Source organism: Equus asinus, chromosome 30 (assembly GCF_041296235.1).
Source record: "Equus asinus isolate D_3611 breed Donkey chromosome 30, EquAss-T2T_v2, whole genome shotgun sequence".
NCBI classification, from domain to species: domain Eukaryota; kingdom Metazoa; phylum Chordata; class Mammalia; order Perissodactyla; family Equidae; genus Equus; species Equus asinus.
Window position 1 is genome coordinate 25,159,904 of NC_091819.1, and position 27,340 is coordinate 25,187,243.

At 41.3% G+C, this 27,340-nt stretch overlaps 1 protein-coding gene across 4 annotated transcripts in view; it reads right to left on the reverse strand.

Moving 5' to 3' along the window:
• The window catches only part of KIF26B (kinesin family member 26B), a 436,898-nt gene that overhangs the window by 151,613 nt on the left and 257,945 nt on the right, over positions 1-27,340 (reverse strand). Inside the window, exon 1 of one of the 4 annotated variants that reach the window (XM_070501709.1) lies at positions 6,556-6,985. The exons of the other annotated variants lie outside the window; for them this stretch is intronic. Within the exon in view, the coding sequence (XP_070357810.1) occupies positions 6,556-6,578 (23 nt within the window). The 5' untranslated portion in view covers positions 6,579-6,985. Of the gene's footprint in view, positions 1-6,555; positions 6,986-27,340 lie in introns of those variants that run through there. 4 annotated transcript variants of the gene reach the window in all.

Below are 27,340 nucleotides of genomic sequence, written 5' to 3' on the forward strand. Positions count from 1 at the left end.
TTCTCACTAACTTTGCTCCCAGACTCTTGGTATAGTTTCCTTACCCAGAATGCCATTCTTCAAAGATTTAAAAGTCAATGAAATACATGATCCCTAAGGACTCTCCCAGCTCTAAAATGCTCTTGCTTCTGTAACCACTGGGACGCTTTGACTTACCATTATAAGCATCCAAAACATGGTTCCACCCTTCTCTGATGTCTTAGAAGCCTCATTCGTATCTTTTCCCAGCGTTACGAATTTTGGGAGTACATCTTAACAAAGCAACCGGTTAACAGAATGCTGGCAGGCAGAGTGTTTACTATACCGTAATAAGACTTTGAACGACCTGAAAGGTGCTGTAAAATCTTGTGCTTTTACTATAGATAGTTTCCCAGTGACTTCTTCCGACTTTTCAAGTGAAATCAAGTTGTTTGGACTCAGTCTCCTGCTATCTTTCCTGAAGACCTCTTCCTGTTAGAGCAATGATTTTTAGAAATGCATATACAGATAGAATGAGTTAACAAGAGTCTAAGACTACCCACTCACTCAGGCACAGAACCGCGGTTCTAACCTCAGGGGTGGGTCCATTCCTCCTCCTCTCCCTTGCACTTCACACATGATCTACTGTTTTCAATCAGCTGTGAAAATGTGACAGGATATTGAATCTTATCCGATACACTTGTTTATTCATCATCATTATACCATCCTATTTAATGTGATCCATTACTAATCACTGCCTGTTTTGAGAATCTGAAAACAATTTACTTTTAATCATCATGCAATATGAATAGACGCGTACAACACCCCAGCACTTTCATGCTTCACTGCACAAACAGACTCAGACCAACTCCCCCGTCTAAAGTGCCCTCTCTTTCCAGGCACCTTCCTACTCACCCTTCTAGACGCATTTCTCATACATGTGTCTCCTTCCCACCACCAAAAGGAGATTTTATTCTTTTCTTCCATATGTTCTGATACTCTGTGGCTAATCATAGTGTATTAGATTAGAATTAATTTGTGTCTTCACCACTCCTCTCCTTAACTCACTTTTGAATCCCTAAATCCTTACAAAGCACCTGTAACATATTAGGTGCTCAATAAATGTTTGTGTACCAAATATCTGCTTCTGGACCTAATTTTGATCTTCGAGCCTATAGCTTAAAAATAGATCTATAGTAAACGGTTAATTTGATGTTTATTAAGCTCCTGATAGAGTTTTAAATATAATACAACAGAGATTGAAATTTGTACAGATTTAGTCACTGCTGACAAAAGCTAAATGCTGGCAACTATTTCGCCTGTCCCCATTTATATATTCATATTCAACCCTTTTCCCATCCCAAGCGCCACACTGCAAAATTTTTGCGTATACTTAGTAAGCAAAATATGGAGAGAAAGCCCCCCGATGGTGGGCTGGGGGCGAAGAGAGCAGCCATGGAGAACAGCCAGAGATCTTTACAGAGCTAACAGCCCAGCTCCCCTCCCCACTCCCCAGCTTTTAGTCCCTAGTATCCAGGGACAGTCTGGCAACTGGAACTTTGTGTTCAGCTGACAAGAATGTGCAAATGACAGTTGTGGCTGTCAAGGAGCTTATTACCTAAGCGAGGAGCTTACATATTTATGAGCTGACATCTCAGATTTGTGGCTTTGCAGTATTCCTCAATTTCCCTTTAGAGCAACCAATAGGCTCAGAAAGGCCTCACCGGCTCATTACTTCACCCCACATCTCCACCCCCACACCAGATACAGCAGGTGGCTCATTTGTGGAGACATCTGAGGGTCAAAGGAAAGTGAAAAATGAGCCTACACAACTCCTGGGCTGGACCTGACGAGGTGAATAATAGACCCACAGGGTATTCACTCTAATGGCAAAGGCAGCCGCAGTGGGCTTTTCCATAGATACGTGTAGGATTAATACATACATCCCTACACAGTTGTCTATTAACAAAGCACGCTCATGAACATGATTTCACGTCACCCTCTGGGCCATCTTGTGGCTCCTCATCAGGACTGGCCTTCGGGAATGACTATTCTTGTTAAACACGCTTTTTCTTTTTCCCTGCAAAGAACATTACTTGAGGGAAAAACAGACCTAATAACAAGGAAGAGCTTGTTCATCAGGGACCACAGTTCAAGCATTTGCTATGGAAAACCACAACCTGAAGGCAGCAAAGACCCAAATACGAGGCTGGAATCCAAACCCAGGTTTGTTAGACTCAAAAGTCCTTGCTCTTTCTTCCACTGTGCTGCCTCCACGATGAAGCCGAGGAAGTGGGCAGTGTGTATTCTCTGTGCCTCAGGACGCCTTTTCTTCCTCTCTCCCCACCTCTGCTTTTAGAAACCCCTTTCCCTTCTCCATCCTCTCATGCAGGGATCTGAAAGCATCCGCTTATCCTCGGGGCAAAGTTAACTTGCAGAGTGACCCCTCCCGGGACCACTGGCTTTCAGAGTCTTATCTCTCATTTTGGAATGAAAAGTTTTGTTGCTCAGAGATTCAGACATCAGAGCCCTGGTCCTGCTTTTATGACAAAGAATGGACCTGTATTGCAAGAACAGGACCAAAAAAGAATATTGTTTTATTTCACTAAAATTTATGTATCTTAGTATCTGAAAAACCAACTAAACTAGTGGTTGAAAGTACACTGTGCCTCATACGAACTTAAAACTGGAGGCTTAAACGACATAGCACTCTCTACTCCTCGAAGCCTTTCACAGACAGTCTTTCTTTTTATCTTCACTCAAACCCATGATGGAGGCAGGGCTGAGGTGCTGCCTTCCGTCTTTCTTTCATTCATGCATCCATTCAGCAAATATTTACTGAGCAAGGTCCTGATCTTGACACCAAACGCAGAACTTCAAGACAGAGGGGTCATTCTCAACGTGATTACAGTCCAGCGAGAGAGGCAGACGTGCACACAGTGGTGTCTACACGGTGGAGCCTGGGACGGAGAGAGGCAGGTGGCACAGAACTGCACAGCAGGGGCCCTGACCCAGGCCCAGGGGATCGGGGGAGGTTTCACAGAAGAAGAGAAGAAAGGAACTAGCCAAGAGCAGGAGGGAAGGAGACATGCTGGGTTGAGGGACTGGCAGGACGCTTGTTGGAGTCACCTGTTTAGGGAAATGGAAGTATTTCCATTTCCAGAGCACAGGGAAGGGGTGGTAATTTTCTCAAAGTCACAGCAGTGGTTACTAACAAAGCTGGAACTGAAACACCCAGCCTTGACTTCTACTCCAGTACACCTTCCGTCCTATCACATTGCCTGCCCCAGGGTCCCCATCACTTAGGACCCGGGGCCTCTGTTGAAAGTGTCTGACAGACAGGCCCACTGCTGACAGAGGAACATAAGGACAGCATCAAAAACAAGGAGGTGACTATGCACTGTGCTCAGCACCACGTTTTATCATTTAATTCTCGCAAAACCTGATGAGGTAAGGTTTGCATGTCTTTTATCGATGCAAAGAATGGAAGCTTAGAAAAGCTAAGTAATTTACTGCTCAGTAGCTCAAATATGCGTAGTAACTGTCGGTTCTGCTGAATTCAGATGTCATCTAAGAGCAGTTCTTCCATGGACTCCTAGAGGAAGACAAGGAGAGAAAGTGTCCAGGAGAGAAGGCCAGTCCTTCCTCCCATCAGGAAGACCTGCAGGGGTATTTTTCATAGGTCAGCTTTCTTCGCCAAATTGATTGAAGACATGTTCTCTCCTGCAGTCTCCCCAAGGAAAGAGGTGGGCAGATAAGGTTCAGGATGGGCACGCTGCATAGACATGTTATGGCTCTGCAGCCAAACTCACCAGGAACTTGAGTGCTCCCTGCAGGATAGATGAAACTAGGGAGGAATGGCAAGAAGAATCTCGACAGATGTAAAGATGAGGCCCCTTAGTTCAGACATAGGGTGAAAATTAGAATTAGGGCAACCCGTCTAATGAGAAAAGTGAGGATGAGTCTGATGGAAGCACTTTTCCTCAGAGTTAAAGATCCGAGGACCACACTTGGTTTTAGAACTTTTCTCAAGCTCCCAACTTTCAGAAGCAAAGCAGTTGCTAAGAAAGACAGAATCCAGAGAGAGAAAACACACTATCACAGAACGGATTGCTGAGCAAAGTGAGAGAACTGGCAGTTGACCTTGAGCAAAGCCTTTCAGCAGAACATTAGGCCAAAGTGAAAGCTCCATTCCATCGGTCAGGTATTGATCAGTTTAAGATTATCCTAACCATCTGGCATTAGCAACTTAGACCTTCTGGGCATTTAACAGAACTTTGCTTGAAACTCCTCAGAGACAGCCCGCTTCCTTCTCTTTCTCTTCTTTCTCTCACCTTGACTCCAGGATTTTTTTTTAATTGCTCAGCAGTTTTATTGATGCCAATCAGCTGCCTCTTTCAAAGACGGTTTGCAAGTATCAGCATCTCTGCCCCCTTTGCTCATTCACCACCAAAAAGCACTCTGCCTGAAAAGCCTGCCCTTGGCAGCTCACCTTCTTGCCTGGGACACACACGAGATTCCTGAGGGATTTGGAGCTGTTCCCCAGGGGGCACTCAGAGGCACAGAGAGGCATGGGCTGGGTGCTGAGGAGGAAAAACAGTACAGGGTGGGAACAAGGGACGGGAGTTGCTTGCTCTGTTAAAGTGAGCACGAACTGGAAAGATTGGTTCTTATTGGCTTTTCTCCATATTTCTGGAGAAATCTCCCTCCTTTGCTCAAGATCCAAAAGCAGTATGAAAGAATCTCCATCACCATGAAGCCAGGAAGGCTACATTCAGGATCTGCATAAATGAGAACCAAAACCAAGGGTAGGAACTGGGATGTAAGAGAATTATTCCATTTCTAGTCTGACTTTGTTTTTGAATGATTTTCCTGTTCCCTGCATATTTTGCTTTAGGTTTTTCACTCCCCTCCAAACCTCTTCCAGATGCATGAGTCTGACAGGATCCATGTAAACAAGAAACCAAAACAAAACAGCGAAAGACGAAAGCATTTCCTCTTGTGATACAACCATTGCGTGTGCAGAGAGGCACTCACGTGACGCTGCCAACATGTGTTTTCTGTCTCAGATTTCCCTTGATAACAAAGGACATATTTTAAAAGGCGTGGCCCTAAGTATATTTGGTGAGCAGGAATCCAAGGAGAGTTTGGGGATTTAGTTTGGTTTTAAGCTGGTCCCCTCAGGTGCTCAGTGTTACAGCCCTTGATGATGTTAAATGCCAATCAATGAAGTTAGGAACACTTTGGGTCAGGTTGGTAAGATGTGATCTCATTCAATTGCTCACAGAATTGATTTAATATTCAAGAATCAACTGAGCTCATTCAATTCCAAATTTGGCAGCTCTGTGTGTTGCATTACAGTACTCCCTCTGTCCAGAGCTGGGCAGGGAAGGCTGAAGGGAATCTTCAGAAGGGTCTTTCATGATGTTCCAAGACTCAGAGGGAAGGATGGGGGCTGGGAGACAGGCAGGGGGATGGGCAGGTGGGGGAGGCAGTAGCCCTGCCCACGGTGAGGATGTGATGGAGAGAGAAAGGCAAAGACCACTCGGAAAAGCTCATTACAGTGTCCTTGTTAGGAATACCACTTCTAAATCTAAGCAAGTTTTAAGACGCCAAATATATTTGTATGAACACTATTGTATAGACTCTAAACGAAAAAGTTGCCACTGGTCATAAAAAATATCAGCAATCTATTTCGATGTCCCTACCTAAGCGGTTTATGGTCTTAAAAGTCTCCTTTAAAATTTTGTTTTTTAATCAAGAAAGCTTAAGTTACTCCTTTTATACAAAATTAACCTCATTTTAAATTTTGAAGAAAAGGCAAATCACATTTTTTTTATTTCAATTTCTAATCTTTTAGATAGCTGTCCCTTTTCCTGTGAAATAAACTGATTTCGGTCTTCAAGTTACTTGTTGTTGTTTTTCTCCCTGGACACTGGGGAATTTAAGTACTTAAACCAAGCCTTGGCAGAGAAAGATGGAAAACCCTCTGACTGGCATAAACTGGCAATGACTAGCTTCCAAGTTGCCAGTGTCCTACCACCCCAGGGTGACCAGACATTACATTCTAGGATGGGGAGGTGTTCTGTCTCAATGAAAGCTGAAATACAGTCAACATTTAACATTAGGAAAAGAAATGAATCTCATATTTATGTAGCCAGAAACAACCTGTTCCGAAAGCCATAGGCTAACTTCATTTTTATGATCCTATGAAGAGAACATATTTCAATTCCGTCTTTGATGCTAAAATGAGTCAATGTCAAATATTTTAGCAACTCTGAATAAGTCTGATTATAGCAATGATTGTCAGTTCAAAAACCTGGTTCATTTATTTTCCGTTTTAGTCTCATCCTCGGGGGATGTTTGCAGATTCTCTGCCAGGAGTTTGCGTGTCTCATCTGAAAGAGCTGCATGTATTCTGTAAATCAATTGAACAAGAAGAAAGCTCATAGAATCTGAACCCTCCTAACTTCTTTGGAATACTTTATACATTTTATTTTCACTTTTCTCAAAAGGAAATTCACTGAAAAAGTTAAAGTTAAAAAAAAAAGCAACTAAGATCATCTAACTACAGGAACATATATAACTGTTACTTACACTGCTTTCCAATCCATCATCATTGACAAATCATGGCTAAATAATCAAGTGCAGAATCCATTTCTTCACATCTGTTAATAAATAGCTTCTCTCAAATGTCTCTTGCAGATCTGGGGCCATCTCAGGAGGAAGTAAGAGAGTGCGAAGATGAAGGAGAAAAGGCTGGGAAATTCTAAAATCCATGGGGGTCTGGGGATTTGCAGAGCAGACCCTGATGAAACATTCCTGTGATTCCAGCCTTTGGCCAAACCATGATCCTGGCCTCCCTGAGCTCCCAGCCACCTCCCCAGTCCAGCTCAGCCCCTGCCCCACCATTGCATTTCCCTCCAAGAACACTGCATCGATGGAAGAGGAACTCACGGGATCCTGCCAATCCGTGCAGGCAAGCCCTCTTCTCAGAGGAAGCCGCACCAGTTTCTCTCTCTTGTCTGCTATCTCAGAGAGAGGGAGGGAGGGAAGAGCAGAGGCAGGCAGGGCGGGAGGGGGAGAGAGAGAGAAAGAGCGAGAGAGAGGGAGAGAAGAGAGGAGCTTTACTAACAGAGACCAGCAGAGAGAGAAACACTTGCTAGAACTCCCATTAACCCACAGTAGCTTAGGAATTTTCTGAGCACAGCAGCTGCACACAGACTATCAAAATCAAGTGTTTAAAATCTTTAATTATACATCCACATACACATTTGGTGCAGACAAAGCCGACAGAACCAAGGTTCTGGGTATGTGTGTGACTCTGCAAGCAAACACTTGTAGACAAACAGATGCAGGCATATGCCCCCACGAGAATAATATCTACATGCATATATTTCAGTGAAACTGTCTAGTCTCACAGTTTGCATGTCTTAAAACTATTCAAATGCTCTCAGTAACGGAAGTGCAAATCAGACAAACAGCACCCTTTGCCTCTGATGCCATCTCCTATCATGCCTTCCCCAGCTTTTTGGGGGGAAAGAAGCCCCCAAAAGGAAAAGGGTAGAGAGGTAAGGCGGGGGCTGTCAATGTGACTGTCAACTTTGTATTCTATACTCCATTGTTTGTGGTGTTGCAGCCTGGGATGCTCCACAGACAGAGCCAAGGCACAGACTATGCCTGAGGGAGGGAGTGGCATGGAGCAGGGACAGGAGACACACCAATGGGGCTCTGCGACAGCAAAAGAACAGGTGGAGGCATGTAAGGAGAAATAACAGCAAAAGAGGAACTGAAGCAGGAAGGAGGAGCGAGAAATGCACAGACAAGGCACGTGAGAAGGGGTACCCACGATGGCAGACAGCACAAGACCATCTCCCACGATTCAGAAGGTTCTCCAACCCTTCCCTCTGTGTTTCTCCAAGTTTGGCCCCAGTCACTGGCACTAGAAATACCTGGTGACGGCGTGTTAAAAATGCAGATCCAAAGATTCTGATTGAGGGGGTTGGGACCAGAACATGCATTTTAACAAGCCCCATGAATGACTCTGATGCAAGCTGAAGTTTCTGGAGACTCATCTCTTCTTCAGTGTTGAGCGAGTGGATGAATGAATGAAGAACTGAATGAAGTGTGAAGAGATCCTAAAGGAACACCTGTGAGAACACCGACATTTGTGGAGGGTGGGGGAACAGAGCAAAATTCAAATGAGTGGTCAGAGTGGTGACAGGGAACCAGGAGAGAGGGAGGTCACAGAAACAAAAGGGAAGTGATGAGAAGAAGTGACCTCCCACTTTCCAAACAAGCCATCTTTCCATGGCTCTGAGACTACCTCTGCTGTTCCCTTTCCTTAGAATGTGCTCTTCCCCAGGCAAACCATCCCTGCAAACCCAGTCCAAAAGTCTCATCCTCTTGGAATCCTTCCTAACTCTCCTAGGTGTACGAACTGGTCCCAATCACATCTTGTTTGTATTTCTCATTGCAAGTACCTTTATGCATTGTAATTATTTATTGGCCAGTCTCTTTCTTCTCTATTAGATGATGCTGAGCAGTTTTATGTAGACTAGATGATCTCTCAATAATCATTAAATCTCCCCAAATTCCGGATACAATGTAGAACTCAATAAATGTGCATTAATTAAATGGCTAAATACATCATGAGTATTTCTTAACTGGGATGGTTGGTACATAGATGTTTGCTCTATTATTGGTCTTTAAACTGAGCATCTGTCTACATTTCATATACTATTTTGTATGCATGATACACTTACCAATAAAGAAAAATTTTTAAATAAGTCACAACATCTGGGATTTGGTCTAGAGAGTTAGGATGTAGTAGAGAATGAAGAGAAAAAAATGCAAAGAGTAAACTAAAAAGGAAGTTAATAAGACAAAAAGCAAAGAAAGTGCTAGCGTGAGGTGAGCCCAGTGGGATGGGCAATATCGCAAAGGTAGTTTTTGATAAACTGATGTGTCTGGGACTCAGGAAGTTATCACATTTGCAATCAATGGCAGCAATGAGACATCCTAAACAGAGGTGGGCTGCATGAAGTGGGAGCAGAGCTTGCACTAAGTCTCCTGGAGAAGTACCCCCAAAGTCAGCAGAAAATAAAAACTCCTATTTACTTGGCTTAAAAAGTTTGATGGAATTATAAATTAAAAGTCAGGAATCACTCACACTTATAACTGAATGGATGGAGGGATGGATGGATAGATGGATGGAGGGAGGAATGGACGGATGGATGGATGGATGGAGAGAGGAATGGACAGACGGATGGACGGATGGATGGATGGGGTGCGATGGATAGATGGATGGAGGGAGGAATGGACGGATGGATGGATGGACAGATGGATGGATGGGGTGCTAAAGCAAGATGGTCCAGAACAACCCTGGGATACACCACTATCTAAAGGCATTTTTAAATACTGTTGTTTTAAAGTGTTTCATTTGGTATCAAGTCCCCCATGGACAATTTAGTAATTATAGCTTGGAAAAGTTAAATGACTTGCTTTTGGCCACCAGCTAATAACTTCCAGAATGAGATCCAGAATCCAAATCCTCCCACACATAGTCTGCTGCATTTTCCACTGTACCAAATTAATCCCCAACAGATTAAAACAGTCATTAAACTTGGTGAAACAGAGGTGGAAATGAAAAACACCCACAGGTTCCACCTTGAAACACAAAGGAGAAGCTGTCTTGAGAACTGGTCTGTTTGTCAAAAAATTTGTTTAGCAAGTGTCATACTCAGCACTATGGAGTTGGGAATCCCTAATCAGAAGTTTGGGGTGGCCTGGCAGATGGCTGGGAAAGCTGCCACTACCACCGTTCTCTCCACTGCCTATCGTGTTCACCAGAACTCCTAGTGGCCATGTGTAGTAGACATAGAAATATGCCTTCTAGATCTTTCTTCAAGAAAGAACTTGCTGCCCCAGCTGTGGGCAGTCAGCTTCTAGCTGTTGGTTCTTCTAGGATTTGCTTCAACTGCAGAAAGCCACTTTACACAAAAGCATGACCTTCCCAGGGTGGCCCACATCCAATGACTGATGGAGCTGAGGGTATAAGGGCCCAGCCCTTAAGGCCAATGCAGGTCACTACGATGGGCCAATTATGCTCAAGAGTTTCCCTGTGGGGTTGGCTGAGGCTTTGTTGGGCATCTTTGACAGTCTGACATTTTCCTCTCTACAATCCTGCATCCTCCTCCTCCTCTCTACAGGTGATAATCTCTAATAAGCATCCTGCATGGCCACTCCCTCTCAGTGTTGGCTTCCGGAGAACCCAAGCTGAGACCCCATGGAGTAAAGCACTGGTGTCCTTGTGTTCTGTATGAGCTTTACTACCAGCAGTCTCCACACACATGTACCTCTAGGGATGTCAAAGCTTCCAGGCAACGAAAATTGATTCTTCCTCCCTCACCAAAATGTTGGACAACCGATTCTACCTCCAGGTCTCAGTTCTCTCATCTAGAGGAAACCAGAAGCTGAGGACCCCTGGGACCTCCTGAGCCATGTGAGGAAGTCAGAGGCCCCCTTCACCACAGTAGCTCTGCTTTTATCTGTTTTATGTGTTGAGGATTTCACTTGAAATTGGGGCATTACAGTTAAATATTTTTTTGAAAAACACTGGTTCAGATGATCCCATAGACACTTCCCATTTGTAACATTCTATGATACTCTGTCCTCAGAGGACACAAAAAAGAAGAACAACAACAAGGTACCTAAGGCCATCCACTGATTTGGAAAAACAAATTAACTCGCATATAAAGACAAGATCATAATATAGATTAAGCGACAGATGCCTTTAAGGCTAAATTCTGGTTTATTGGACAGATAGGGAACTATATAAATGATGATGGAACTAAGAATAATTCCCCGGAGGATTTGGACAATTTATGATTTTACAGGGCTATTAGAAGGATTTAAGATGCTAAAGTAGAGAAAAGAGCTCTCGCTTAAATGAACCAAATTCCTCAGCTGTAGTTTGGAGTTATTTTCCCCTTCCTAGCCCCAAACACAGCAGTGTGTGTGACTAGGGCTATCTTGGGCAGACATAAGAAATTAGGCCCCACTCTCTCTGTGTATGCCTAAGAGAGAGTTGTTTCCTTATTCCCTCTTATAGGAAAATACTATTCCAAGTAATGATTCAAAAGAAATGAAAATCTAAGCAGCTAAGGCTCTAGTGATACATTTTATATAAAAATATACGTATTCATATGCAAGGGAGAAGATACCAAATAGTTATAAATCATGAAAAAAACTCTAAAAGAATCATACCTAAATTACCTGTAAATTTCCCTGTGAGAAATACCAAATGTTTGACAATCCTTAATCACTTAAAGACACCAAGATTGAAATGAATCATGCGTTTTCAGAAAACACAACACAGAGATTGTTAAAAAGTAATTGCTCCTTGACGTGCTGTGCCACCTAATCCACACATTTTATGAATGTTTGCATTTGGTAATTATTTTCAAGATTCCTGTTATTCAGAAGCGAAAGTTGGACAGAAGGAATGAAGGGACACCAGAGTGTATAATGACAGTGGTACACAGTGCCTTGCATATAATCCTTTATATCTTCAGAACTTCAAGCGTCCTCAAATATGGATCCCAAGTCTGCTCACAAGAAAACGGTCCCTCTGTCATGATTTGGAGCCATCAAGCATCGTGCAAGCCTAGCATAGCCTTTTTTTTTTTAATGTTGTGTAATAATGATTAATTTTCCAAGGTTAAATCATCATGCAATTTATCTTTCAGTAGAAAATTAAGGATTTGTTTGTGTAAGATATTGACATTTTATAATTTCTTTTGTAGTCCTACTGTAGTCTTGTGTACTTTCGTTTTCCAAGCCTCATTAGGAGATGGGGATAACCCTGACTACAGCTACAATTTTAACTGAAGAGAGAAGAAAAGGAAAGAGCAGAGAGAGAGAAAGGAGGAGAGAGGAAAAAGTGTACAGGGAGGAAGGTAGGAAGGGGTTGGAGTAAGCCCTGGAACAGAGCATCTGTGCCCAGTGGAGGGGAGTGAGCCACGGGTGGGAGTAGGCTACAGGACAAAACTGGGCCCTGGATCTCCGCTCTTCCCACAGCTGAAGCACCGGCTTCCTGGCTCTGCCCTCACCTGCCCGGCTCAAACAGTGTGCAGAGAAGACATGACAGCTCTGAAAGCTTGGGAATTGCTATTTTATTAAATAACCCCTAGAGTTATACGAAAATGAGCAAAGCAGGACCAGATTCCTTTCCTTGGCGAGCCCTTGCACTGACTGCAGCAGGCCACTCAGTTAGGAGAGGGGCGTTGGCCATCTTCTCCAGAAAGCCTTTGGAAAATGCCTCTGGCTAACACCTAGGGTGGGCTCCCGTGAAGCCACGTGACAGCAAATCCACAGCACAGCTTGGTTAGCCTTGGAAAAGTAGTAGAGTCCCACAGAAGAGAGTGAGATTCAAACCTTCACAAGGCAAGACAGCCACCCCGCGGCAAAGCCAAGAGAAAAGCTCCCAAGTTCCACCTCCAAATCCATCCATCTAACCAGGAGTTGAAACGTCCCCATCACCACCAAGCTTTCTTTCATAGACAATGCTCTCTCTTCACATCTATGGTGCCATAATGCCCTTGATCTTCAGTCTGGCCGACTTAAGAGAGGATTTTTATCCCTCTCCAAAGAACTGAGGAATTGTCTCCATAGACTGCAGTTGAGAACAGAGATCTTTTGTTGAAAATAGTTGAAACATCAAACATTATTTTTTTAAATGAAAGGTCAAATACCTCTAATATTTAGTTAGATCTGGGTGGGAAAAAGGAAGCGCTTTCAAGAACGAAATGCTGAATTTGGGAAAAGCCAATATCTTAAAAACTCATTCGACATGCGGCATATGTGGGACAGTTGGCACCACCCAAAAGGAGCACGAAAATCTTGGCAATTTATATAAATTAGAAATTTAGCTCATATCATAAACAGGCAAATAGAGACAAAATCTACATGTTAATTAGGTATGCCCACAGGAAAAATGAGACATGAAAACTAGATGTAATTTTTTTTCTGGTGAGGAAGATCAGCCCTGAGCTAACATCTGTGCCAGTCTGCCTCCACTTTGTATCTGGGACACCGTCACAGAATGGCTTGTTGAGTGTGTAGGTCCACGCCCAGGATCTGAACCCATGGACCCCGGGCGGCCAACGCGGAGCGCATGAACTTAACCACTATGCCACGGGCCGGCCCCCTAGATGTAATTTTTAAAAGGCAAATTAGGAAAATGTATGTGTAGTTTAAAAAAGAGTTCACTATAAGGGTCTTTTCCAATTAATATAGGCAACTTTTCAGGGAGATCTGCCTTACGACAAGGAAGGATTTGGTACCCGCTGATGTCCTGGGTTCTTTAATCTCCGGCCATTTGACATCTCTTTCTTTATCGAGAGGCATTTCTTCATACTCAGATAATGTCCATAATCATAACTATTATTTCCATTCATTCACTCAAAGAAATAGAGAGAGTTCCTGGAACAAGGTCAATGGAGTTTTGATCTTCATTGAGTTTGCAGTCTAATGTAAACTAGTCATGGTTTTCAGTGTAATTGTTGCTCTTCTTTATAACATCCCCTCACTCCCCCTTGTTCTTGAAAAGATATAAGAAAGTATATATGTTTTAGCTAGTTTTTCATTAAATTTTAAATCTCTAGTTGGAAGAAGTCATCTTATAATGACCTTTCATATCAAGTAGTCATAAAACAATAGACAAAACGACATTCTTATCAGAAAAGCAGAGTCTAGTTATTTGTCTGGAGCCTGGTGTTTGCCTCATCTGAAGTGCGTGCTACGTTAGTTGGTTTATGTCAACTTTGGATAGTCAGTGGCCAGATTCTCAGAGACTTATATAGACGTTCAGCTGGCATCCTGTGAATGTGCAGCAGTTACCAAAATATGAGGGTAGCACAATGTGTGCATGATGAAGCGATTGCCTAGTTCTAAAGACAGAAGTGTAGCTGAGCCAAATTTAGCAAAAGGCTCCACAATCCTCCGTCTGTGTGTTGATAGAGGAATAGGATTATTTCAGACTGCTATATGCCTCTAAATATCTGGCTAGTCTTAGCCAAAATGCAGTTGTTTATACGTCAGGTCACAAAGTCTAATTTTGACATGAATTCTAACTACTAGCCGAGTCCAGAAATTATCCTCCATTTAAAAAGTGCTCTGTAGACAACAACGAATCTCCCTGATGCCTTTGTCTGCTAAGGCAGAATTATCATCTCCTTTTAGATGTAAAAGAAAGAAGAAATTTACTCCACTTGCTTTGTGTTGTCATATAACAACAGGTGACAAAGGACTCCAGCTTCAAATGATCCAGGTTCAACTCTCTCTGCACAGCTAAAAATAACCACCCACCACCACAACTACCTAACTAGAACCTTCCATATGCCAGGCCCAGTTCTAAGGGCTTTACAATTACCAACTGATTTAATCCTCATTACAACTCTGTGAAGTACATAATATTATTATTCTTATTCTATAGATAATGGAAATTGAAACACAAAGAAGTTAAAAGCTTTTCTCAAGGTCACATAGCTACTAAGTGGCACAGCAAGATTTGGGCCCACTCAGTCTGGTTTTAGAGTCCCCTCTCTCAGACATTACACTAGAGTGCCTTGTGTAAATTATTGAAGTTCTCTAAGCTACTGCTTTTCTGTGAAATGGAGATAATGAGACTGACCTCAAGGACTGCCAGGATGTCTAAGATAAAGCATCTGAAAGTGCTTGGCAGGCATATCACACGTGCTTAGTCTCTGTTTTAATTAGACAGGGCCCAATCTCTCCCCAGTACCTCGCCTCCATGGGGCTAAGCAGTTCATTATTCCTCTAAGAATATCGGTAAATGACCTGGCATCGCCTGCCTTCCTTTCTGGTCTCTGAGATGTGACATCACTAAGTCCTAGGCTGGATTTAAAGATTCCTCTTTGGTTGTCATGGGATGTAGGCAGCATTTCAGCTCCAGAAAGAAAGGAGCCAGAGCTGTTGAAGGAAATGAATTTCACCTTTATCCTCACCCTGACTGTTGTGTAAGATACAAGTCAATTAATTCATCACAGTCCTATTCAGCATCTTGCCATCCCAGGGCCCCTTCCCAACTCTTTGGAATTCCTCCTCTAATTCAGTGTGACTTCGCAGGTTGGCCAGGAGCCAGCCCTTGCCCTGGTGAAGTTTGAGGGCTACATAAGACACTTTGTCTTGGATGTTCTTCTGAGAGTTTTTAAGGAACTCTAAGTCAGTTTTTGACAAGTTATTGGCAAAAGTAGAAGAAGCACTTGCCAATTTGCTTCAGGCACTGAGCATGTTAACAGATATTGTGCCAGGTGTTATTAATATGTTACTTACAACAAACCCAGTTGTCAACCTTTTGTGTGGGTTATATAGTGTTACAGGTTTTGTACTTTACAAAGTAATGTATTTTTTCTAACTCAGAAAACTTAGAATCTGTGTTGAAGAACTTGGTCCTCAAATGTGACATATATTTATTGCAAATGAGTCTTATTTAGGAATCAGGATATAGGCTAAATGATCAATACTGTTTCTCCAAATCACATAATCACTTTCTAAAGCTGAAGATTAGGACAGATGTCACTCTCAGGACTCAGCCTGTCAAGCTCACAGGTGTGAGGTCAGTGCCCTGGCGAATGTCCTACTGTTTTAGTTCAAGGTAAGTCAACAACTTCATCCTAAGGAATTTCAGAACTAGAAGGAATGCCTCTGAATGCTCCGCTCCAGGGCTTCGAGAATGAATGTCTAAGACAGGATCATCCTAAAAACTCCAATGTTCTTAGCAAGTGGTGGGGCCATCGACATTCTAATTGATGACATGCAGCTACTCAGCCCAAAACAAAGTGTGCATTGGAAAGTCAGAGAACAGAGGGGAAAGTAATGCTCCAACCCGGGCAAGCCTCAGCAGAATCTAGAAGGAGGGACAATTTTCCCCTTAGGAGAATGACCTCTTCATACATTCCACACAGTCTACCTTGCATCCGTTATTGCTTTGGCACTTTACTGGGCCAAAGTATTTTAAATTTATTTAGAAATATCCTGATTTCTAAATAAGACTCATTTGCAATAAATATATCTCACATTTGAGGACCAAGTTCTTCAACACATATTCTAAGCTTTCTGAGTTTGAAAAAATACATTACTTTGTAAAGTACAGATCCACTAGCCTGAATACCACAAGCAAAACCCCAACAAAACGCGGCTTCTGTCCAGTTTTCCATCTCTTTGGGCCCAGGACATCAGTTGATTAATCTGAAAGCCACGTGTACTAATAAGCTATTTCCAAGAAACATGTGATTTCTGAAGTAATGCTGCTAATTTTGACTCTCTGGCTCCCTTAATTTACTTGTAAGTGGAGATACAGAAAATCTGTGAGTGGAAACTTTTTGGGTCACTAAAATTATATTACATAAACAAGTTACCTACTTATCAGTGGGTCAGCTCTGTGACCCCAGCAATTAAGCCAGGTTTACCTGGAAACATAAAATCAGATCATAATCTCTACCTTCCTTCCCATGGAATATGGCAGGAAAAATGCAGTATGAAGTGGGGACTCTATCTGACTTCTAAATTCACCATGGAGCCTTGGCTATGATGCTTAGTCTATCTGGGCTGATTGATTTAACCTCTTCATACTCTGATGATGTTGCATTAGTCTAGATGATATTTGTAAAGTGTCGTGACCCTCTCTAGGAAGTAACACCACACACACACCCACATGCTGCTATTATTCTTAGTGCTGTCTTACATTTTTCATGTGGGTCACTGCCAAGGACACAGACTGAGAATTGTCTCAAGTTTGGAGCTCCCACACATCTTTCTCTCTGAGCAAAGGTAACACGAGCCACTCGATAGCATCAATAAAAGATACTTGGTACAGATAAAAACTGGTACCAAAATGCAATCAAAGTTATTTTTTGCAGTAGTCATACTAGTTTGGCAACCTGCAGCCTCATGAATGTGATGGAGTCTGCTTTTCTTAAAGAACACCTGCTAATTTTCCTCTCTTCTCACACATGCAAACAAAACTTCAACTGCATTTACTATCTGATGCAAGGGGAAGAACATAAGCCAATACAGGAAATGCAGGTAGGCAAGAGAGAGGGGTAGGGAGGCTAGCCTTGCCCCTGCCTCATCTGCCCTGTGCTCTCAGATTCTGCACTGTGGAAGGACAGAACCGAGAGGCAACGGACAAGACTGGCCTTTCTCCCAGGCAACTCGTAAGGGCAGCCATTAAATTAGTGGAAATTCCAGGTGAAAAGAAAGTCAAATGTTAATGACTATATTATTGAGAGGAAGGAAACTTGACAATCCACACCGACTTAAACTATCTTTCAGGAAGAAAGCTCAGCATACATGACTGAGTGCCATCAGATATAGCTTCAAAGAAATTACCCCCTTGCCTACACACACACTCTGTGAGAAGACTGCCAACTGCTGTGCTTTCTCCCACCCCTCACTTTTGCTGGTGGTTGCTGTGGAAAAACAGTTTTCAGTTATGGTTCACTAATTCTGTTTTCAGCATGTTCTTCCTTAACCCAGTTGCCTCTCAAGTGAAGATTTTTGCTGGTAGAGTCAATGATAACATTCCACTAGCTTCTAATTAAGCACATGAAGCCAACAGTGATAACCTTCACATCCAGGCTGACTCATCATTTGGGTTGCCCCTGAGGTCTCTGATTCAATTTCCAGCTTCTCTGATCACACTAAAGTAATTGGGTTGAAAACATTAGAATATAAAGTGTGGCAGACCAGGTTCTCATCCCCCCTACCTCCCTCTGGGAAAGAGATACACAGGGAAATGGAAGAAGAAGGCAATTTGATGGATAATAAATGATGTCTGAATGTTGAGAAATCACCTGAAAATTACATATGCAGTTACATTATTTTTTTAGATGGATGAATATAATATGATAGAATAAGTGTGTTTTTAAAGTAGCTTCATCTAAGCTTTGCTTTTTATTTAATAATTGGAGATCTCATCTACAGCACTGGCATTGCTATAATTATCTCCATTCTTGTTACGCTGTTGGCGATTTACTTATAATCCAGTCCTTCAGCAGACACAGTGTGATATATAGGTAGGTTTGTATTAATTTGCACCATATAGATAGACAACATTTTAAATGCCTTAATCAATAATACACACAGGGATGCTTGGTTAGTTAACACTTGATATGTTGAATTTTCATCATCATTTAATTTCAAAATACAGTCCACCTTCCATGTCCATGGGTTCTGGATCTGTGGATTCAACCAACCATAGATTGAAAGGCCCACGATGGTTGCATCTATACTGAACCTGTACAGACTTTTTTCTTGTCACTATTCCCTAAACAATACAGTATAACAACTATTTACATAGCATTTACATTGTATTAGGTATTATTAGCAATCTAGAGATGATTGAAAGTATAAGAGAGGTTGCGTGTCGGTTACACACAAATACTATGCCATTTTATATAAGGGACTTGAGCATCCTTGGATTTTGGTATCCGCAGAGGGTCCTGGAACCAATGCCCCACAGACACTGAGGGACAACTGTATTGTCTAATTTCCACTGAAATTTCTTCTTCAACCCATGAGTTATTTATAAGTAGATTGCTTGATTTCCAAACATTTGAGGATTCTCTTTTTTATTTGTTATTGATTTCGAGCTTAATGTCTCTTTGGTCTAAAAAAATAACTCTGAATGAACTTAGGCCTTTGAAATTTGAGACTTGCTTTGTTGAGCCAGCATATGGTCAATTTTGGTAACCTGGAAAGAATGGTACTGTGTCATTGCTAAGTGGTCTATGTACATCAAGCAGGTAAAATTAATTAATAGTGTTGTTCAGATCTTCTATATCCTTATTGATTTTTTTGTCTGCCTGTTCTATCAGTTCTTGAGAGAAGGGTGTCAAATCCACTATGATTATGGATTTGTTTATTTCTCCTTTTAATTCTGCTAAATTTTGCTTTTTACGTTTGGAGCTATATTATTAGATATATACAAATTTAGAATTGTTATACCTTCCTTGTGGATTGATCTTTTTATTATTACAAAATGTCCCTATTTATCTTTAATGATGACTCTTCCCTTAAAGTCTACTCTCTCTGATATTAGTAGAGCTACACCAGCTTATTTTGGTTGGTATTTACAAGGTATATCTTTTTCTATTCTATTTTCAACGTCTCTGTGTCCTTATATTTAAGAAGCATCTCTTATAAGTAGTAAGTAGTTATATACTTTTTTAATACAGTAAGACAATAGTTATCTTTTAATTGGAGTTTTTAGTCAATTTTCATTTAATTAAATTACTGATGTATTTGGGATTATAGCTAACGTCTTAGAATTGTTTTCTATTAGTCTTCCTGTTTTTATGTTTCCTTTTCTCTGCTTTCTTGCTTTCTTTTAGATTAATCAAGTATATTTCATTCTATTTCTCCTTCTTTGTTTTATTTTACTAGTTACTCTAAAGATCACAATATTGTCTTTGACGTACTATAGTATGGTAGAATTACAACTTTTAATACTCCTAGATGTTTCTATGACCTTATAATACTTTAACTCCATTTACCCCACGTCCACTTTTTCTATTATTTTGGTCATATATTTAATTCTATGTATATTTTAGATCCCACAAGACCTCAGTTTTGTTTTTTTATGTGATCAATATTCATTTATATTTGCCATATATTTTTCTGAATATTCCATTCTGAAATTAAATTTTTCAAAAATAAAATTGGAAGAATTTGTACATTGACTACCTATATATCCATATTCTATAATTAACATTTTTCTATATTTGCTTTATCACGTATCTATCCATCTCTCTATCCAGCCATCAATCAATTATATATTTTTAATGTATTTCATCTCAGCCACATATTTACCCTTTCCATCATTCTCCATTCCTTCCTGCATTTCTGGGATCATTTCCTTTCTACTTGTATACTTTTAGTATTTCTTTTAATGTTAGTCTACTGATGATGAATTCTTTCAAATTTCGCCTTAAAATGTTTTTATTTTGCTTCAACTTTTGATGAATATTTTTTCTGGATTTATGAAATTTTAGGTTAGCACTTACATTCTTTCAACTTGGCAATATGACATTCTGGCATCCATTGTTTCTGTTGAGAAGTGAGCTATGTGTCTTATTGTTTCTGCTTTGAAAATAATGAATTTCTTTTTTTTTCTGCCTGCTTTCACAATTTTTCTCTTTGGTTTTATTTTCAGCAGTTTTACTACCTTGGGCCTAGTTGTGATTTCCTCTGTATGCACCCTGTTGGGGCATGCAAGGCATCCTGAATCCATGTTTTGATTTCTTTGATCATTTTCAGAAAATACTGCTCCTGCCTCATTCCTTCTTCTCCTCTTCTGAAACTCCCCTCACATGCTTTTTATATAGAGTAACAAGTATCACATACGTCTCTTATGCTCTTTTCTATATTTTCATCTTTTTTGCTCTCCATGCATCCACTTGGGTATTTTCTACTGATCTGTCTTCCATTTTCATTAATTCTTTCTTATAATGCATCTAATCTGCAGTTAAATACATCTATTGAGTTCTTAATATCCATTATTTCATGTTTTTAAGTTCCAGAATTTCTAATTTGTTTTTTATGGATTTCAGCGTTCTGGTGAAATTCTTTATCATGTCATCTATTTTCTTGAACACGTTAATCACAGTTATTTCAAAGTCTGTCTGACAACACCAATAAGTGGGTCATTTATGGATCTTTTTCCATTGCCTATTTTTGGCTCTTGGACCTATTTCCTGGTATGCTTGGTAATTTTTGATTGAAAAAAAATTTATGAAAAATTTAGATTCTTGAAAATACTCTCTTCCTTCCTTATCCTCTGGTCGGCAACCTGAATGGAGGTGATCATTGTAACCCAGTCGAAGACTTGCTGAGTTCCTGTATAGCTTGGTCTACTTTGGGTTTACCTCTATTCAGGGTGTAGCTCTCTGTGGATCCCAGTGGGGTATCTACTAGTGCCTTTTCTCCCTGGTGGGCTTTGAACACCAATATTTTTTAATCAGCACTGTGATATGGAGAACTCTACACTTCTTTTAGTGGTTTTTTACTTAACTCTGTAGCGTCTTGTTCTGTACAGTAAAACTTGGCAAATGTTTCAAAGGGGAAAATACTGGCGCACCCAGCTCACTTTTCTGTGCCTTCTTTCTCTCCAGGATCTTGACCTCTCAGGTCCTGCCTACCTGAACTCAAAGTTTTGCCTCTTTAGCCCCATGATACTGCCAAAAGGTCTTCTGCATTCTCAGCAGATGACCTAAGAGAGAAAAGCATCTTCTCAACTCTCTGTAGTTCCCTTCTCTCTCAGATCTTAGCTACTCAAGTCCTATTGCCTTGGCAGCTCTCTGAGACAACTTGGGCTAGTAGGGGTCTTCCACAATCTATCATCAGCTGAGGCAAGAATCTGTTCTGATTGGTCAGTGCCTATGCCAGTCCAAGCTATTATCTGAAAGACTCTAATTGGAAGGTAACACTCCAGAGGTAGTTACTACAATTGTTTTGGCTATCTTTATCACCGGTCAACAGCAGAGGCATTGTTAACTAGAACAATACAAGTTAGAAATGATTTTCTCTGGTGTGAATGGTTGTTTTCAAGATATGTAGATTGGCTAGAAATATCCAGTAGGCACTCTTGCTCTTGTACAAACAGTATATAAGAATCCAGCAATCCCAATTAGCCTCTGGATTAGAACTCTGATTGGTCCATTGTTCATATCCTTACAGGAGGATTTTTTCTGCCTGACTTTAAATACATGATTATCTGAATCATGCCATTAGCACATAACCACACCTGCCTCTAGTGTATCCTTCATGCAAGGTGTTGTCAGAGTGTGTGCCTGAAAGGATAGTGATATGGTTCTTCATCAAGTTTGTGAAACAGACCGTATAACTTTTTCTGCCAGCTTGCTAACACATGGTTCTAACTGTGGCAGAATTTGGCTAAAGATCCATTTTCTTTATAACAACATCTGGGAATGTTTTGTGGAAGGAAACCTATAGTCCCACTTACCTTGAACTACGGGAGGCTAACAATATCTACCAAAGACAACTACAGATAACCAAATTGGCTGAGGTGAGTTGAAAAATATCCTTTGCTCCACAAGTCAGTGCAAAACTTTAGTGGCCATGATGCAGCCTTATAATTTGGTCTGGCTTTCTGTCTTTTTAAAAAACATATTACGTGAACTATTGTAAGCTTGGCTTTTTCTTGGCCCAATTTAGCCATGTTCTCTTATTAATTCTAGTTGCACATAAAGAGGAATCGAGGCCACTGAAAGGTCTTCCTAAAGTTGACAGTTGAATACTGTCTTCGAGAGAACTAAGCTCTTGCCTCTCTCCATCAGAAGAAGGCTTACAAAGCTTGTAGATATCATCTTAAGCAAGAGAACGTTAGAGAACCTGAATCCTGCCTAGTGAAACACATGGAGAACCTAGAGATGCCACCAAAGTGGCATTTCTGACAATTCTGCAGGATTTAAACTGCTTCCTGGAAAAGAGCTGACAGTGCTCAGCCCTCATCTTCAGGGGTCTCAGTGGGAATGGCCCGGAAGATGGAGAGAGAGAAAACATTGCTGCTCACCCTCCCGGGAAAGCAGACATCAGGAAGGTCCTGGGCCCAGAGTATCATGGAATCCCTGAACTCTTAAACTTGGCAGGAACTTAGATTTTCTGGTCTATTATCTCTATTTGATAGTTAGGGAAACTGAAGTCAAGAGATGTTTGGTAATAGCCACAGTTATGCAGGAGATAAGGCCTGACCCAGAGTTCAGTTTACCAGATTTTTAATCCACTGTCCTATATGGGGCTTCTTGTTTTCCGTCCTCCATAAGAAGATCCTAGAGGTCAGTGGCTCCTGTTCAGCTACGGTAACATTCCTCGGACTTGCTTTTCTGACCTAGTCCAAGTTAGGCCACAATATGCTGAATCTGGCACAGGACTTTCAGGTTACCTGAAAAGTCTTTCAGTCTATCCGTCTGTCTCGAATATGAACAGAATGCCTTAGACAAAGAAAACAGAAGCGAGTGACAGTAAACAACGGCAGTCAGTAATGTGGGTTACGTTTAATTCTGAAATATCAATATACAGTTATTTTCTTTCCAGAAGAGAAATATGAAAAGACTGATGTCAGCAAGACGAAGCCACTTATATGTTAGCTTTGACCTAAATTTTTTAGGTCCTTACATCTCTGGTTGAAATTCATTTCATTCTTTGATAATTTTGGCAGAGAATAAATATGCTGTCTCGAAAGAAAGAATAAACAAAATTAAATCTGTTGCATGATTTCTCATGGGACAAATGCCAATCTAAACAACAAAATGAAAGAGGAAAAAATTCTTCCTTACTGATGAGGTGGATACGTGTTTGTATTTTCTGTAAAAAGTGAAGAATTAGGAGGATCTGATATACTTGCCAATATTATAGATATTTTAAAACACCATTTACTTGCTCTGTTTTTATTTCTCCAGCCACAGTTAGAGTTAACAATGTATTTCCCAAACAGGGACATCACAAAGGACTTGGGATTCTTGATAGAAAGGTTCACATACAGCAACAAAGATGACAGGAGATGATTGTCAGGTATCCTCAAATATTTTCCAACATTACACTATTTTCCAAAGATTCAGTACTGAGGAAGAAAACAAATCCAAAAGTAGGATTTATGGAAAATGGGGAATTTTTTTATAAGATACCCATATAAAACTGCCTACTTTTTATTAATAAGCAGCCCATTGACAGGCTAGAAATACAAATATGAACAGTGTAAGAAAAATGTGTTCTACAGCCCAAATGGCATGTGGTCCACACGGAAGTCCCTCATGGATGGTTTCAGCACGATCTAATATGGGAAAGGCAACTCAAGTTCCATCTTTCCTCTGTCCTGGATCTACCCATTGCAGATATCACAGAACAATCACAGACACCACTGTTTCCTGCCAAGCTCAGAACTCAAGGTTGAGGTCAACACTGGATTATCGTGGGCAAATAAGGTGAAACCGACTTCCTATTCCAGGGGGGTCAAACAACTCTGCATACAGTAGTACAGCTGTTACAAGTATGAGCGGTGGACACAGAAAGAACTACGTTTACACACAGCTCATCGCTTATTAGTGAGCTGTTCTGGCCATGTTAATTAACCTCACAAATCCTCTGTCTCTGCCTTCTGTAAAACTGGGATATTCACAGTATCAACTTCAAAATGTTTCTGCAAAAGTTAAATAAGATAACTGGTTACAAATTTCTTAGCAAAGTGCCAGGCACATTGTAAGGACTCAACGAATGTTAGCAGTTTTTGGCAGCAATAGAATAATATGAATGTCATGAGCGGTGTCTAAAGAGACAGAGACTCATCCTGAGCAGCAAGTTTTCTTCTTCCTTCTGATAACCCTGAACGTCGCACACACACATCCCAAAGAAGAATCAGAAATGGAAAAGAAGTCAGTTTTCGTGCTTTAAAAAATTGCAAACTTAGCAAGCACGAAAACTAAATCTTTCAAGAGAGATGCAATGCTGTGTTTATAGTGGACTGGATCTGACTCTTGGAAAATGACCGGCTGAGATAATACCTGCAGGCTATCCTAAAGTCACTCAGCCTATCCTGTGGCTTGACATCTCTTAGATTTCTACCCTGGGACTTGATCATACATTGTATAATTTCAAAAGAAAATGAGCCATCAGATTTATTTCCATGAGATACAAACATCTTTCTTATATTTGCATCATGAGTCTAGTCCACATTTATTCATAATTGACATGCAACTGCAATTTAACAAAGGATGCCAGATTCTCTCGTCTGCTCTTGAGGGTTGAAAGGGATGCATTAGCCCCTCCTTAGGCTGTGTTTCAATAAGTTTGTCTAAAATGCCTGAAATTTGGAAGGGCTGCTTTAGGATGGAAGTATTTATAACGATCAATAAATGGTCTTTACTTAGATCCTCAGCGAAGAGGTCTAGCCGGCTGCCAGAATGTGGAAGCTGCATTAGCTGTTGTATGACTTGTAGTCACCTGTAGGAGATAAGAATCTGTTTTCCTGTCCACACAAATCCACAGGAGCCACTGCAAGGGATCCTAGGTGCTGGAGCCCAGCGTCTTCTGAGATGGAGGGTAGAGGTCATTTGCAAATAAAAGAGCATGAGGCTTCCTTAAGAGTCACGAGAGCAGCTTTAATCTTATCAGCATATTCTGCATCTTCCAACTGCAAACCCAGCCTAAGGCATAAAGAATCTGGTCTTGGTGCCTCTGTTATTAAGGACTCACTCACAAAATTAACCTCTTATTGATCCGCCCTCTGATTTTAGTGTCTGAAATGCAAATGGAGCACCACTTCAGTGCCTCCGGATAATTATAATAATCTTCTTAAAGCTAAAATGCTTCACTCTCCTGTGAGTCTCCATTACAGCCCAGACCCAAGGCTTCAGCTCATCAAAAGCCAGACAGAGGAGGATGGGGCCACAGCCCCATGGAGTGATATGATCTGTGGTTCAGATCTAATCCCAGGAATGGACAGACCAGGAGGCGCCGTGCTCTCCCAGGCTGTGAGGGGGACTCATTCCCTAGAGGCTGTGCATTCGGGACCTGGGCTGTATGGTCCTGCTCAGACTGAGATGTGACAGATGCCACAGCCAGGTCCTTCTCTCCTCATATCCTCCGACACAATCCTCCGCTGTGAGGAGGGGTGTTTATTTGGTTAGCGTTTTCAGGGAGTATACCCACTGTTGGGATCTATAGGCAAAATTGTGGCCAAATGTCAGGTGGCTGCGAAGCCTTTGTTCATTATTTTTCATATGGTTAGAGGATTTTTTTTTAAAGCTAAGTGAACCTAAAAGTTGCCACCAAAGCAATGAAGAGAGAAGGCACTGTGCCAATGGGAAGTTTCCATGCTTTGAGGAGACAAAATAAACAAACAACGTCCAATTAAAAAATATGGGTTAGAGGGCGGGCCCCGTGGCTGAGTGGTTAAGTTCATATGCTCTGCTTCCACGGCCCAGGGTTTCGCTGGTTCAGATCCGGGCGCGGACGTGGCACTGCTCATTAGGCCATGCTGAGGCGGCGACCCACATAGCACAGCCAGAGGCACTCATAACCAGAATCTACAACTACATACTGGGGGGCTTTGGGGAGAAGAAAAAAAGATTGGCAACAGATGTTAGCTCACGTGCCAATCTTAAAACAGAAAAAAGGGTTAGAGAAGAGAGTTCAGGCCTCAGGACTACTTACTACCTATTCCTTTAACTCGTCACCTTTTCTTACGTCAAGAAGAAAGGTATGGAACCAGGCTCTGCATAAAAGAGTGTAAGGAAGGGCACAAACTTTCAGCAATCAGATGAGTAAGGTCTGAGGATCTAAGGTACAGCAGGGGCACTAGAGTTGATAACACTCTATGGTATCATCAAAATTTGCTAAGAGAGTAGAACTTATAAGTCCTCACTAAAAAGATAAAGTAAAATAATTATGCGAGGTGATAGATGTGACCGTTAATTAGACGGGGAATTCTTTCACAATGTATACATATATCATATCATCATGATGTGTACTTTAAATATCTGACATTTTTAATCATTTTTGACAAAGGGCTTGACATCTCATTTTGCACGAGGCCCCACAAATTATATAGACGGTCCTGGCAGTGGCACTTTTCTCTTTTAGATAGGTGGGAGCCATCTGTCTGTTTAAATCTGTTCAACTGAAAATCTCAAATTCAGGTGTGAAAGACCATTTCAGAAATATACACGGTGATCATATTTACAAGTACACAGACAAAGAGGGGGCACGATGTGAACTGCATTCGTGAAATACTTCAAGGGAATCTGACCACTTCTGTTCTCAATTTTCCACAGTTAGAGATTCATTCACATATATGTGGAACCATGGAAGTGAACTATGGGGAGCCAGCCCCATGAAACAAACCCGGGCCTCGGGCCTGGGACCTCAGACTTTGGGACAACATGGTACTGCGGACAGGAACGCAGGCTCTGCTAGAGTTTGGTTTTCTTCCAATGGCCTGTGTAACCTTGGGAGAGCCATTCATAAAAGCTGAACCTTCAATGCTTCACCTGTAAAATAACGACAACGATTTTGCTGGGCTGTTCTGAGCATTAAATGAGATGCCATGAATGAAATTACTTTACGTATTGAAAAGGTCTACATAAAAACGATTTTTATAGTACTATATGTAATTTTCTCCTTTTCTCTCTCTCTTTTTCTTCTTGAATTGCCTGCTCAATCTTATACTTTACTGAAACCTCTTCTTTCCTGGAAATGGACAGATGCTTTTTTTTTCCTTCTTCTGCTCCAAATAGGACCCTCATAAAAACAGGTAGGGACCTTTTTCTGGAGTTTCTCAGTG